This window comes from Myotis davidii, unplaced genomic scaffold, assembly GCF_000327345.1.
Source record: "Myotis davidii unplaced genomic scaffold, ASM32734v1 scaffold425, whole genome shotgun sequence".
NCBI lineage: Eukaryota > Metazoa > Chordata > Mammalia > Chiroptera > Vespertilionidae > Myotis > Myotis davidii.
The window spans coordinates 2,322,374-2,335,033 of NW_006296413.1; the positions used below are offsets into that span (position 1 = coordinate 2,322,374).

At 51.8% G+C, this 12,660-nt stretch overlaps 3 protein-coding genes across 3 annotated transcripts in view; all 3 read right to left on the reverse strand.

Annotated features, from left to right (window-relative positions):
- The window catches only part of SSH3 (slingshot protein phosphatase 3), an 8,018-nt gene extending 7,659 nt beyond the window's left edge, over positions 1–359 (reverse strand). The window contains exon 1 of the mRNA XM_015568960.1: positions 313–359. Coding sequence (XP_015424446.1) covers positions 313–359 — 47 coding nt within the window. The remainder of the gene's footprint in view (positions 1–312) is intronic.
- A 307-nt stretch (positions 360–666) lies between these two features.
- ANKRD13D (ankyrin repeat domain 13 family member D) lies at positions 667–12,303 on the reverse strand. The gene is made up of 14 exons (XM_006771511.2): positions 12,166–12,303; positions 11,936–12,060; positions 10,953–10,998; positions 10,727–10,870; positions 10,343–10,532; positions 3,914–3,980; positions 3,438–3,519; positions 3,159–3,220; positions 2,932–3,062; positions 1,977–2,134; positions 1,764–1,880; positions 1,518–1,681; positions 1,349–1,440; positions 667–1,039 (listed from the first exon to the last, which is right to left on the reverse strand). Exons 2-14 carry the CDS (start codon positions 12,023–12,025, stop codon positions 826–828), a joined length of 1,557 nt encoding a protein of 518 aa, XP_006771574.1. The 5' UTR covers positions 12,026–12,060; positions 12,166–12,303; the 3' UTR covers positions 667–825.
- Positions 12,116–12,660, reverse strand: part of ADRBK1 (adrenergic, beta, receptor kinase 1) — an 11,372-nt gene continuing 10,827 nt past the window's right edge. Inside the window, exon 22 of the mRNA XM_015568961.1 lies at positions 12,116–12,301. Coding sequence (XP_015424447.1) covers positions 12,116–12,301 — 186 coding nt within the window. The remainder of the gene's footprint in view (positions 12,302–12,660) is intronic.

The following is a 12,660-nucleotide window of genomic DNA, read 5'->3' on the forward strand; positions in this document are numbered from 1 at the left end:
CCCAGCCCCGTGCTCCCGCCCCGCCCAGTTAGGGCACCTGGACTCTGCTTTGGGCCTCAAAGGTTCTGTTACCCAGCCAAGGTGGGTCCCGGGGAAGGCCGGACTGGGGGGCACAGGTCTCAGAGAGGATCGGACACCGCGGGTCTTATGTTGGGGGCCCTCCTGCTCCCACCCTGCGAGAATCGCTGGAGACAGGCTCGTGGGGGTCCTCAGCCGCCCCCGCCTCCCCAGGTGAGCGGGGTGGGGCTGAGCGGGTGCAGAGCGAAGTGACTTGTCCATAGAATGTGCCGGGGTCAGAGCAGGAGCCCAGGCCTGGGGTGCAGGGGGCTCTGGCTGGGAGTGGAGTCTGCAGGCTCCATGTTGCCCCCTCGACAGGAGCACGAGTGGGTCCTGGGGAAGCCAGGCTGGTGGCAGGAGGAGCCTGGGTCTTCGGGAGGCGGCACAGGGCTCAGGGAATTTTTGAGGCACCTAGTCTGGATGGGCACTTGGCACACGCTGGGTCCCTTCGCCCTCCCTCCGCGGCCCTGGCGGTAGAACGTGGTCTCACTTTACAGCCGAGCAAACGGAGGCTCGGAGAGGCTAAGCGCCGCGACCACGATCTGGACCCAGGTCTGACGCCATCACCCAGTGTCTCCCCTCAGCGCCGCCCAACTGAGCACACAAGCCTGCCGCTGAAGGTCTCTTTATTTCCATTTGGTCTCCCAGGCAAGCCCATCCCTGGGGCTCCAGGCCCCAATCAGCAGCAGACAGTTTATAAATAAATAAGTTACAAAAGCGGGCGGGGGGTGGCCCGGGCAGCCCTCCCGGGGGCCGGGCACCCAGCGCTCAGTGTTCTGTGAGTGAGAGCCGCAGGATCCGCTGTAAGTCTTCCTCCTCCTGCTGCCCTCGCCGCTCCCGCTCCTCCTGTTCCCGTGAGGACAGCTCCAGGGCCAGGCGAAGCTGCTCCTCAAAGCTTGCGGGGGTCGGGGCCAGGGATGTCCTGTGAGGGGATCCCGGGCCCCTGGGCTCCGTGGACATCTGCAGGCTTTCCTGGAGGGCCCTTCAAGGACAGGTGTGAGGGGGAGCAGGCAGGTGAGCACCAAGGCTGGGGGCGGAGGCCAGGGGCTGGGGCATGGCTTTGAAGGACAAGGACCAGGACGGGGCGGCTGGGTCCTGGGAGATCAGAGAAGAGACGCGGTGGGGCCCGGTCCTCCCGTCCCACATGCTGCCTTCGTGCTGGGGAGTGAGACTTATGGCAGGTGGTCCTGGGACAAGCACCTCCCTGCCACCACCCACACCAGCCCAGGACCTCATGGCCCAGAGGCAGGGCAGGGCCGAGACGTGGACTGGTAGGTCCCAGAGGACTCACCGCTCCAGCTGAAGCTGCTCCTCGTAGGCCATGGCTCGGGGAGGAGGGTGGGTGCCAGGCCTGGTGTTGGTCAGGGCTTCCCAGACAGTCACCTGCAGCAGCCAGAGCCCAGAGCTGTCATCTCTGCCAGCCCTGCCCAGACCCCGGCCCCGCCCTGCCCGCACCCCACCTGCTCCGCCTCTGTGCCCGCCTCAAGCAGGCTCTGCTGGCTGGCGAACTGCAGCAGGTCGTCGTCCTCGTCGCGGAGGGGCTCGCTGCGCTCTGCGCCCAGCACGCTGTACCCCTCAGGCACCTCGAACACCGAGGGGTCCACCTCGCATGGGAAAGGGCTCCCTGGGGTGACAGAGGGGCCACACTCAGCCCCCAGGACTCACACCCCAGCAAGTCGTGCGGCCCCCTCCCTCCAGAGCAGTACCTGAAGCTGGGACAGCAGAGCCCGGGGCTGGCACCCACACCGAGCTCAGGGGCTCGTCACAGCCGCACAGGTTGCTGAAGGTGATGCGGGCATTGAGCACATGGAAAAGGGGGATCTCTGTGAGGAGACAGCCATGCCTGAGCCCCTGTGGCCACATCCACCCCACTCCCCGCAGCTGCCTGAGGCCTCCCTGCTTCCCCACCACCCTCTCACCTATCTTGACTGGGAAGCCAGGTGGGAGGCGAAGGGTGATGAAATCCCGCAGCTTGGCAAAGTGAGCGTTGCTGATGGCCATCAGGTCAATGATGGGTGTCACCTGGTCACCCAGGGAGAGCGGGTGCTCCTCGCTCAGCCACAGTGTTGCCTTGAATCTGCCCAGCCAACCATAGGACGTGGGTCTAGGAACCTCTGGTGGCCCCTCTCCTAAAGCCCACCCACTGCGGACACCTGCCCGTACTCTGGCCTTCTGCCTGGCCTGGGTTCCCTCTTCTCCCCTCAGCGGCCCCTGCCTGCTTCCTCCTGGAGCTTGTGACCTTCTGGTCCTATGGCCCGAGCTGCCCCCAGACCCTGCGCCCAGGCTGGAGCTGATGGTAGTTTGTGCCAGCTCAGCTCGTCTAGGGGAGGGCAAGGCTGGGCTGCTGGCTTCAGTCTGAGCCTGGTCTACAGCCCTGACCACTCCTCAGCCCACAGGCGGCCAGCACAGCCCACAGGTCAGGACTGCCGGGGTCCAATGCACTGGGTGGCTGAGAGAGGTTCCGGGCAGTGCTGGGCCCGTCATACGCTCTATGTCACGCGCATCAGACCCTCATAGTGCCCAAGTGTGACTTCTCAGCTACTGAGAAGACCAGACTCCGGGAGAGGAAGATGGCTCCCTGGGCCATGGAGCCAGGAGGTGGTAGAGCTTTGGGCCCTTCCCACTCTGCTCCGAAGCTGGCCCCAGCAAGTGCTGCTACATTTCATAGAGAACCAGACAGGGTGGTGCTGCCGCTCATTCATTTGCTCATTCACCAAAGAAGAGTGACCAGTCCTCTGGGCCGAGGCCGGGGCAGGGTGCGAGTGGGTTGACCTCCTCTGGGAGGCCCATGAGTGACAGGAGTCTGTTCGAGCTCAGGGGAACCAGGCAGGGTCCCTATCATCGACAGAAGTCCCAGTCAGCCCCGGACCTCACCTCTGTACTTTGCTGGACATCTCGATGGGGCGGCCGATGTTCCGTGACTCCAGGCTGAAGTTGGGGTCAAAGTATTCATCGGGGGAAATGGCTGTGGGGTTGGTGGGGCTGGCTGCCTGCTGCACAGGAACCTGGTGGGCCCCAGGACCCCGCTTAGCGCTCAGGACAGCACCTGCCTGGCCCTGCCCAGCGGTCGGCCCCAGCCCCTGCCCCCAGCCCTGGCTCACCCCGTTGTGGGAGGAGTGCTGCTGGGCCATCCCGAGGAAGGACTGGAACGGAGTCTTCCCCCCTAACGAGATGGGTGGGAGCCCATGAAGGGACTTTAGGCCACTGCCCCCCGGTTGCCCCCACCCACCGTCCACCCTGGGAGCCTCCTGTCAAGTGGAAGACAGAGCAGACGGGAGTGGGGTGACCCCTCAGCTTGTCCCGGATACTCCGGCCCCCCTAGACCTGGGTGACCCCACCACATGGTGTGACTGGGCAGCAGCAGGCGCACCTGGGTTTACCTTTGCTCCTCGACTTGTCCTGATCAGAGAGGTGCTCCGTGCGTGTGCGTGTCACCAGCTCCACATTCATGGCGCTGTACACCTGGGGAGCAGGGGGGTTACAGGGGAGCTGGGGGCTCAGAGCCTGTTCCCCACACTGAGCCTCACCAGCACGGGGCCCAAGTCCTGTCCCCGGGACAGATGAGAGCTCACTCCTCACAGTGGAGGAGATGGCAGGGGCTAAACCCTGGGAAGTCACTAACGACAGGAAAGTGGTCTGCTTTCGTCTCAGTAACTTGGGTGGGGGGCCCGTGCTGTGGGTGACCTCTACGTGTCAGCAGGGGGCTGGGTGGTTGGGCCCCATTGAGTTCCCAGGGCTGCGCAGGCTTCCAGAGCCCACCGGCTCCTCTGTCTCTCCCTCCGTATGGGTGGATGAGGAGAAGGAGTGGAGTCCCGGGCCTTGTCCTACCCCAGCCCCCACCACTAGCCTCTCCTGCCTTGGCCTCGTAGCCGCTAACGGTTTCCATCTTCTCAGACCGCCAGCCCCAGATACCACATTTGTTCCTGAAACAGACCAAATAGGAGTTCATGAGGCCCGCACCCCCCAACCCTGGCCAAAGCCTTCCCTTCCAAAGACTCCCTCCAATCAGCCTCTCACTGTGAAACATGCAGGGACCTGGAAGAGGCTGCCTGGACAGCTGGGACAACTGAACAAGGACTGGGGACTGGAAAGTACTGAGGAATTACTGTTAATTTTGTTAGGTCTGATAATAGTGTTGGGCTGGGTTTAAAAACATCCTTATGTGTTAGAGTCAGGTGCACAGGCACTTACTGCTGAAATGATATGCCATCTGGGATGTACTTTAAAACAGCCCCGGGGGGGAAAAAAGGTGAGGAAGGATAGATTCAACACGATTGGCAAAATGTTTAACACATGTTGAACTTGGGTGATGAGCATATCATACTATTCTCTCTTCTTTCATAAATATTTGAAATTTTCCACAATAAAAAAGTTGAAAATGAAAGTATATCTGATTCAACAATAATAGTTGGGACTTCAATATCTCCCTTTCGATAATGGAGAGAATGAGTAGGCAGAAGGTCAACAAGGAAATAGAAGACTTGAACAACACCATAAACTAGACTAAACAGGCTTCCTTAGAACACTTCACCCAACAACAACAGAATACACATTCTTCTGCACACGGAATATTCTTCAGGACAGACCATATGCTAGGCCATAAAAGAAGCCGCAATAAAATTTAAAGGGCAGATATCACAGTGTGTGTCCTCCCATCACAATGGAATGAAACTAGAATTTAATAACAGAAAAAAGATTTGGGGCTGAAACCGGTTTGGCTCAGTGGATAGAGCGTCGGCCTACGGACTGAAGGGTCCCGGGTTCGATTCCGGTCAAGGGCATGTACCTGGGTTGCGCGCACTTCCCCAGTTGGGGTCGTGCAGGAGGCAGCTGATCGATGTTTCTAACTCTCTATCTCTATCTCTCTCCTTTCCTCTCTGTAAAAAATCAATAAAATATATTTTAAAAAAAAGATTTGGGAAACTCACAAATATATGGAAAGCAAACAACACACTCCTAAATAACCAAAGGATCAAAGAATAAATCAAAAGGGAAATCAGGAAATACTTTGAGATGAATGGAAATGAAAGTTTTGACACAACATATCAAAACTTATGGGACACAGTTAAAGTAGAGCTTAGAGGGAAATTCTTAACTGTGAATGACTTTTTAAGAAAGAAGAAATCTCAAATCAATAATCTAACCTTCCATATTAAGATACTGGAGAAAGAGCCCAGTAAACCCACAACAAGCAGACAGAAGGAAATAATAAACATTAGAGTGAAAATTAATGAAATACAGAATAGAAAAACAATAGAGAAAGTAAATCAAAAGATAGTTCTTTGAAAAGATCAACAAAATTGACAAACCTTTAGCTAGATTGGCCAAGAAACAGACAAGACTCAAATTACTCAAATCAGAAATAAAAAAGGGGCCATTGTTACTGACATTACAGAAGTAAGGACTATAAAAGCATACAAATGAATAACTTGTTTGTTCCCAAACAAATTATATAATTTAGATGAAATGGACAAAGCCTAAAGGGACAAAAACTATCAAACAGAATTTTCAAAAATCTAATAGACTTGTAACAAGTAAAGAGATTGAAGTGGCAATTCAATAACTACCCACAGAAAAGTCCAGGCCCACATGGCTTCACTAATGAATTCCCACCAAACATTTAAAGAATTAATACCGCCTGGCTGGCGTAGCTCAGTGTCTGAGCGTCGAGGCTAAGGTTCAATTCCCGCGTTGTGGGCTCGATCCCCAGCGTGGGCCCTGCAGAAGGCAGTCAATCAATGATTCTATCATTGATGTTTCTATCTCTTCTCTTCCTCCCTCTCCCTTCCTCTCTTAAATCAATAAAGAAACATATATTGGTTGCATCCTGACCAGGGCCCAGGCCAGGGAGGATCCTGCCACCGAGGTGCGTGCCTTTGACCGGAATCAAACCCAGGACCCTTCAGTCCGCAGGCCGACACTCTATCCACTGAGCCAAACCGGCCAGGTAACACTGCCTAACTTATCCTATGAGGAATTTTTCGCCCAAATACTAAAATCAGACAAAGACATCACAAGAAAAAAACTACAGACCAATATTCTTTATTAATATGAATATAAAATACTAGCCAACCAAATCTAGCAACATATGAAAAGAATCATACACCATGACCAAGTGGACTGTACCAGAACAGCGGTTCTCAACCTGTGGGTCACGACCCCTTTGGCAGTCGAACGACCCTTTCACAGGGGTCACCTAAGACCATCCTGCATACCAGATATTTACATTACGATTCATAATAGTAGCAACATTACAGTTATGAAGTAGCAACGAAAATAATTTTATGGTTGGGTCACAACATGAGGAACTGTATTTAAAGGGCCAGAAGGTTGAGAACCACTGGTACCAGAGGAATATAAGATTGATTCAACATCTAAAAATCAATTGATGTAACATATATCAATAGAATTTTTTAAAGTTATATGATCATATCAATAGACAGAAAAAAGCATCTGACAAAATTCAAACCCTTTCATAATAAAAAACACTTAACAAAGTAGAAATAAAAGGAAACTTCCTAAACTTGATAAAGGGCACCCACAACTAACACCACTCTTAATGGTGGAAGACTGAATACTTCTCCCCCAAGGTCAGAAACAAGACAAAGATGTCTGCTCCTGCCACTTCTATTCAACATTTTACTGGAGATCCTAGCCAAAGCAATTACACAAGAAAAATAAATTAAAAAAACAAAACAGGTTGGATAAAAAGAAATAATACTATCTCTATTAAATGATGACATGATCTTACATATAAAAATCATAAGAAATCCACTAAAAGTCCATTACAACTAAAATATGAGTTCTTTGAGATGAACAAGGTTGCAGAATACATGATCAATACACAAAGATCAACTGTATCTATATAATCTATATAATAAAAGCATAATACGCTAATTAGACTGATGTCCTTCTGGACGTCCTTCCTTCCAGGCAAAGTCACAGCGGGCGGGGGCCACGGCAGAGGCAGCAAAGGCCCCCAGCTGCGGTGGTGGCAGGCGGGGGCCAGGGCCAAGGCCCTTGACGAATTTCATGCATCGGGCCTCTAGTTTTTATATATTTGCAATTAAAAAATGTAATAAAGAAAACAATTCCATTTATAATAGCATCAAAAAGAATAAAATACTTAAAATAAATTTATCAAAAGAAGTGCAAAAGGTATACAGTTGATCCTTGAACAATGTGGGGGTTACTGGTGCCTACTCCCATGCAACTGAAAATCTGTATAACTTCTGACTGCCCCCAAAATTAACTACAGTTGGCCCTTTGTGTCCATGGAGTCAACCAACTGTGGTTGGGAATTCGCAGTTGGGAAACCATGGTTGAAATTCAAATCAGAATCCCATCTGACTTCTTTGTAGGAAATGACAAGCTGAATTGGGAATTCATATGAAATTACAAGGGAATGAGAATACCCAAAGTAATCCCGAGAAAGAAAAACGAAGTCAGAAGACTCACACTTCCCAATTTTAAAACTTACTACAGAGCAATATCAATTAAGACAGGGTGGCACTGGAACAAAGACACATCTATAGATCAATGGAATGGTGTAGAGTCCAGAAATAGACCCATACATCTATGGTCAATTGATTTTCCACAGGGGATGTCACACCATTCAATGGAGGGAAATAACAGTCTTTTTAGTAAACATGCTGGTACAACTGAATCGTCACAGGCCAAAGAATGGAGTTGAACCCACCATATATAAATATTAACTCAAAATGGATCAAAGACCGTTTGTAAGAGCAAAAACTATAAAACTTTAAAAAGAAAATATAGGGGGAAATCTTCATGACCTTGGTTGGATTTGGCAAAGTATTGTTTGATATGAAACAAAAAGTACAAGCAACAAAAGGAAAAATAGTAAACTAGACTTCATAAAAATTAAAAACTTTTGTGCTTCACCCTGGCTCGGTTGGGTGTCATCCTGTGCAACAAAGGGTTGCTGGTTCAATTCCCAGTCGGGACAAATGACCAGGTTCCAGGCTCAGTCCCGGTGTGGGGCGTACAGGAGGCAGCCAATTGATGTTGCGCTCACACATCAATGTTTCTCTTCCTTCCCCTCTCTCTAAAAATCAATAAACGATTCTTTAAAAACAAACAAACAGCCCTGGCTGGTTTGGCTCAGTGGATAGAGCGTCACGTTGGCCTGTGGACTGAAGGGTCCTGGATTCAATTCTGGTCAAGGGCACATGCCCAGGTTGCGAGCTTGATCCCCAGTAGGGGCATGCAGGAGGCAACCGATCAATGATACTCTGTCATCATTGATGCTTCTCTCTCTCTTTCCATCTCCCTTCCTCTCCGAAATCAATAAAAATATATTTTAAAAAATAAAATAAAAATGCTGCCACTGATACCATCTTTATAGGTTTTTAAAAATAAAAACAAACAAATATAAAACTTTTGTGCTTCAAAGTACACCATCAGGAAAGTGAAAAGAGCCCAAACCGGTTTGGCTCAGTGGATAGAGCGTCGGCCTGAAAGGTCCCGGGTTCGATTCCGGTCAAGGGCATGTACCTGGGTTGCGGGCACATCCCCAGTGGGAGATGTGCAGGAGGCAGCTGATCGATGTTTCTCTTTCATCAATGTTTCTAACTCTCTATCTCTCTCCCTTCCTCCCTGTAAAAAATCAATAAAAAATATATTAAAAAAAAAAAAAAAGAAAGTGAAAAGAACCCACAGGATAGGAGAAAATATTTGCAAATCACGTATCTGGTAAGGGACTTATATCTAGAATTTATAAAAAGAATTCTTACAACTAAATAATAAAAAGATAATCCAATTTTTTTAATGTGCAAAGAATGTAAAGAGACACTTCTCCAAAGAAGATATACAAATGGCCAAAAAGCACATGAAATGATGCTCAACACTATTAGTCACTAGGGAAATGCAAATCAAACCACAGTGAGATACTACTTCACACCCAATAGGATGGTTAAAATCCAAAAATAAATAAGTGAACAGTAAGTGTTCAGTGAGGATGTGGAGAAATTAGAATCCTCATACACCACTGGCAGGAATAGAAAATGCTAGTCCCTTTGGTAAACAGCCTGGCAGTTCTCCAATTACACATCCAGTTACCACATGACCCAGCAGTTCCACTCCCAGGCATATATACCCAACAAAAATGAAAACATATGTCCAGACAAATATTTGTACACTACTGTTTATAGCAGCATTTTTCATAAGAGTAAGAAAGTAGAAATAATCTGAATGTCAATGGACGAATGACCAAACAAAATGTGGTATATTCATACAACCTATTCAGCCATAAAAAATGATGCAGCTTTATGCTGCAACTTGGATGAACCTTATGCTACGTGAAAAAAGCCAGTTATAAAAGTCTACATATCGCCCTGGCTGGTTTGGCTCAGTGGATAGAGCATCAGCCTGAGGACTGAAGGGTCCCAGGTTCAATTCCGGTCAAGGGCAGATGCCGGGGTTGTGGGCTCGGTCCCCAGTGTGGGGCGTGCAGGAGGCAGCTGATCGATGATTCTCTTTCATCATTGATGTTTCTCTTTCTCCCTCTCCCTTCCTCTCTGAAGTCAATAAAAAATTTTTTTAAAAAAAATCAACACATCATAGGAAATGTCCAGAATAGGCAAATCTATAAAGATCAGTAGTTGCTTAGTGCTGGAGGAGGGAATAAGGGGATGGGAATTAATAGGTAAAAGATATAGGGTTTCTTCTGAGATGATAAAATGTCCTAAAATTAACTGTGGTGATGGTTGCATATCTGTGAATGCACTAAAAACCATTAAATTGTTGTACACTTGAAATAGGTGAACTGGATGGTATATGAAAATTATATCTCAATAAAACAGTTTGGTTTTTCTTTTGGGTGTTTCTGAAGTCTGTTGTTGGAACTGGGGCATGTGTTGTCACAGAAATACACTCTGGCCGGAAGAGTCAGGTTCCTAGGCTGCCCACAAAGGCCTCTGGCCCAGACACGGCTATACTACTGAGGAGCCAACTTTGGTGCAAACAGCTGTCCTGAACCACAGCCCAAATTCTTGTTTTTATGGGAAAATATGCGAGGTCAGGAGTCAAGAAACTGGGGACACCCTGACCTAGCCTCTTCCCCAGGAAGTCAGCTGCCAGTAGAGACAGGTGCAGGCTTAAAGGTTGCCACAGGATGCTAAGGTGACCGATCTTTGGGGGACACTGGGCCTGCAATGACCGCCCCCCCTCATCTGAGCAGCCTCTGCATGTGGCTCAGCCTCCCAGAGACCTGCACCAGGAGCCTCAAGGGCTCTGCCCGCAGTGTGGCCAGACCCCGACTCACCTCTCAAAAGCCACATTTCGAGTGTCCAGGTGGGTGGAGACGATGGGAGAGGTGAGGCGACTGGCCACATGCTCCTCACTGGGCCGCATGGCGGCCAGCAGCACTTCCGGCTCAGGAGGGGCCAGCCCCAGCATCTCCGTGTGCACCACCTGCCGGTCATGGTCCACTTCCATCACCAGGGCTCCTGCCTCTGCCAGCCAGTGGGATGCAAGAGGGGGGTAAATCAGTGCCAGACCCGAGGCAGTGGATTGGGGACCCATCATGATGCCCTCAGCCACCTGCCCCTCGCCCTGAACCTCCATTTCCACACCTGGCGAGTGGAAAGAAAGGACAGCATTGTCTTCACAAGCCACAGGCGCCCACAGTGAGTCCCCCAGAGCTCACCCTGGCCCTTGAAGATGAAGCTCCTCCGGCCACGCTGCCAGGTCATGTGCTCGAAGCCCAGGAGACTGGTGTCCACCCGCAGGCTCTCACCCCGCTTCCATACACGGTACACATCACTCGGGCACATCTTGGACACGAGGGGCACTGCAGGGGGCACAGAGGTCACCAGGGTTCTTTCCTTAAGGTCCCACCCCAGGCCCCTTGGAGCCGAGCAGTCCCCACTCACCCCAGCTGGTAAACTCCCACTTCATCTCCACGTAGAAATCAGGGGCCTGAGATAGATCAGAGCTCCAGTCAGGGCCCTGCCTAATTCTGGGGGCAGCTCCTTGTCTGCAGCCCCGTTCTGGGAGCCGGCCCTTCAGCAAGTCCTGATGCATTGCCATGGCCCTGCTATGCCCCCATCACAACCAAACCCCACCCAGGAAACGGTGGGCCACGTGGTGCCCTAAAAAGGCCTTCAGCAATCAAACTCCTATAAGATCTGAGGGCCAGTCTCAACCTGGCTGCTGGCGTGCTGGGAGGGTGGGGTGGGCGAGGGAGCTCCTGACTGTTGTGGATCCCAGAATCCTCATCTGTAAACGGAGCACCCCCTTTGGGCCTGCTCCTGGGATAGGGGAAGGAGGTAGTGTGCTCTCTCAACCCCCCTCCTCCCTGGGTGCTCTGAGAAGGGCAGACAGGTATTCTAGAAGCGCAGGCCACATCCGTCGAGTTGGATGAAATCCTCCCTCCAGAAAATCTGCATTCACCAGGGAGCCCATGGTCTAAAGCTCTGCTGAGATTTCTGGGAGTAGGAGACCCTTAATGCCGGTAAGGGCTTTCCTTCCAAAAGACCCGCTCTTGTCCCTGTGGGCCTGTACTCCTCTCTTTCCTCCGCGACCCTGGGCTGGGGTCATAAGAGAGGGACTTCGGGGGTGAGGGCATGTGCTGGGGAGTGGGAGTGGCCAGGGAGAGGTCAATGGGGGAAAAAGGAGACATGCGTAACACTGTAAACAATAAAGAATTTAAATAAAAAATAATCAGAGATATCGATAGACACAAAAAAAGAGAGAGAGGCACTTCGTCGGCAGTGCTGGGAAAGCATGCTGCACAAGCTGGGTGCCCTTCCCAGGCCAGGCCAGGCGTGTGTGACCAGGGTGACCGCCACGCAGCCTGCCAGCCCCCTGCATGGTTCTCCACCCCTCTTACTGGCCACACCTCTGCCCTCTGTACCTGGCGGAGTTTGTTGAGCAATTCCGGAATGCCAGCCAGCCTCTGCTTGGCCCTCTGGTAGTCCCGGTACTGGAGCACCACTTGCACCATCTCAGGGTCCCCAGTGCTGACCGCCTCCTGCAGGACTGGGGTCACCAAGCTGCTGAAGGGTGCTCTCCCCACGGCCCCAGGTCTGGTCACTCACCAACCCCATGTCACCCTCAAGGAAGCCCGTCTGCCCGCTGCAGTACCTGCCCAGCCCTGGCAGCTCTCTTTGCCCACGTTGGCATTGTGTCGGAGGAGGACTCTCACAGACTCCAGGTTCCCCAGGGAAACGGCCAGCTCCAGCGGGGTGCGCCCGCGGGGGTCCTCCTGTTCAATGTCATGCTGGGGGAGAGGGGACACTCAGCACGGGGCAAGGAGAGAGAGGCAGGGGAAGAGGACCACCGGGCTGGACGGCGCTGGGAGCGCTATATGGGAAATAAGTAGGCGGGCAGGCGGGGGGGAAATGGCAGAGGGCGCGCCTCGTGGTCCCTGCAGGGGCCGGAAAGGGCAGGTGGGAAGGGCCTGCCCGCCTCTCCTGTGCTTTGCAGGGACAGAGCTGTGGGCCCAGTGGGGGGCCTGGTCAGGCAGAGGTGGAGCTGCGGCTGTCAAGAGCTTGGGCCGGCCTGGGACCAGGACCCGGTTGCTCCATCTCAGTCTGGCTCAGGGGCGGCGTGGCGAGAGATGAGGGGCTGGGTGCAGTG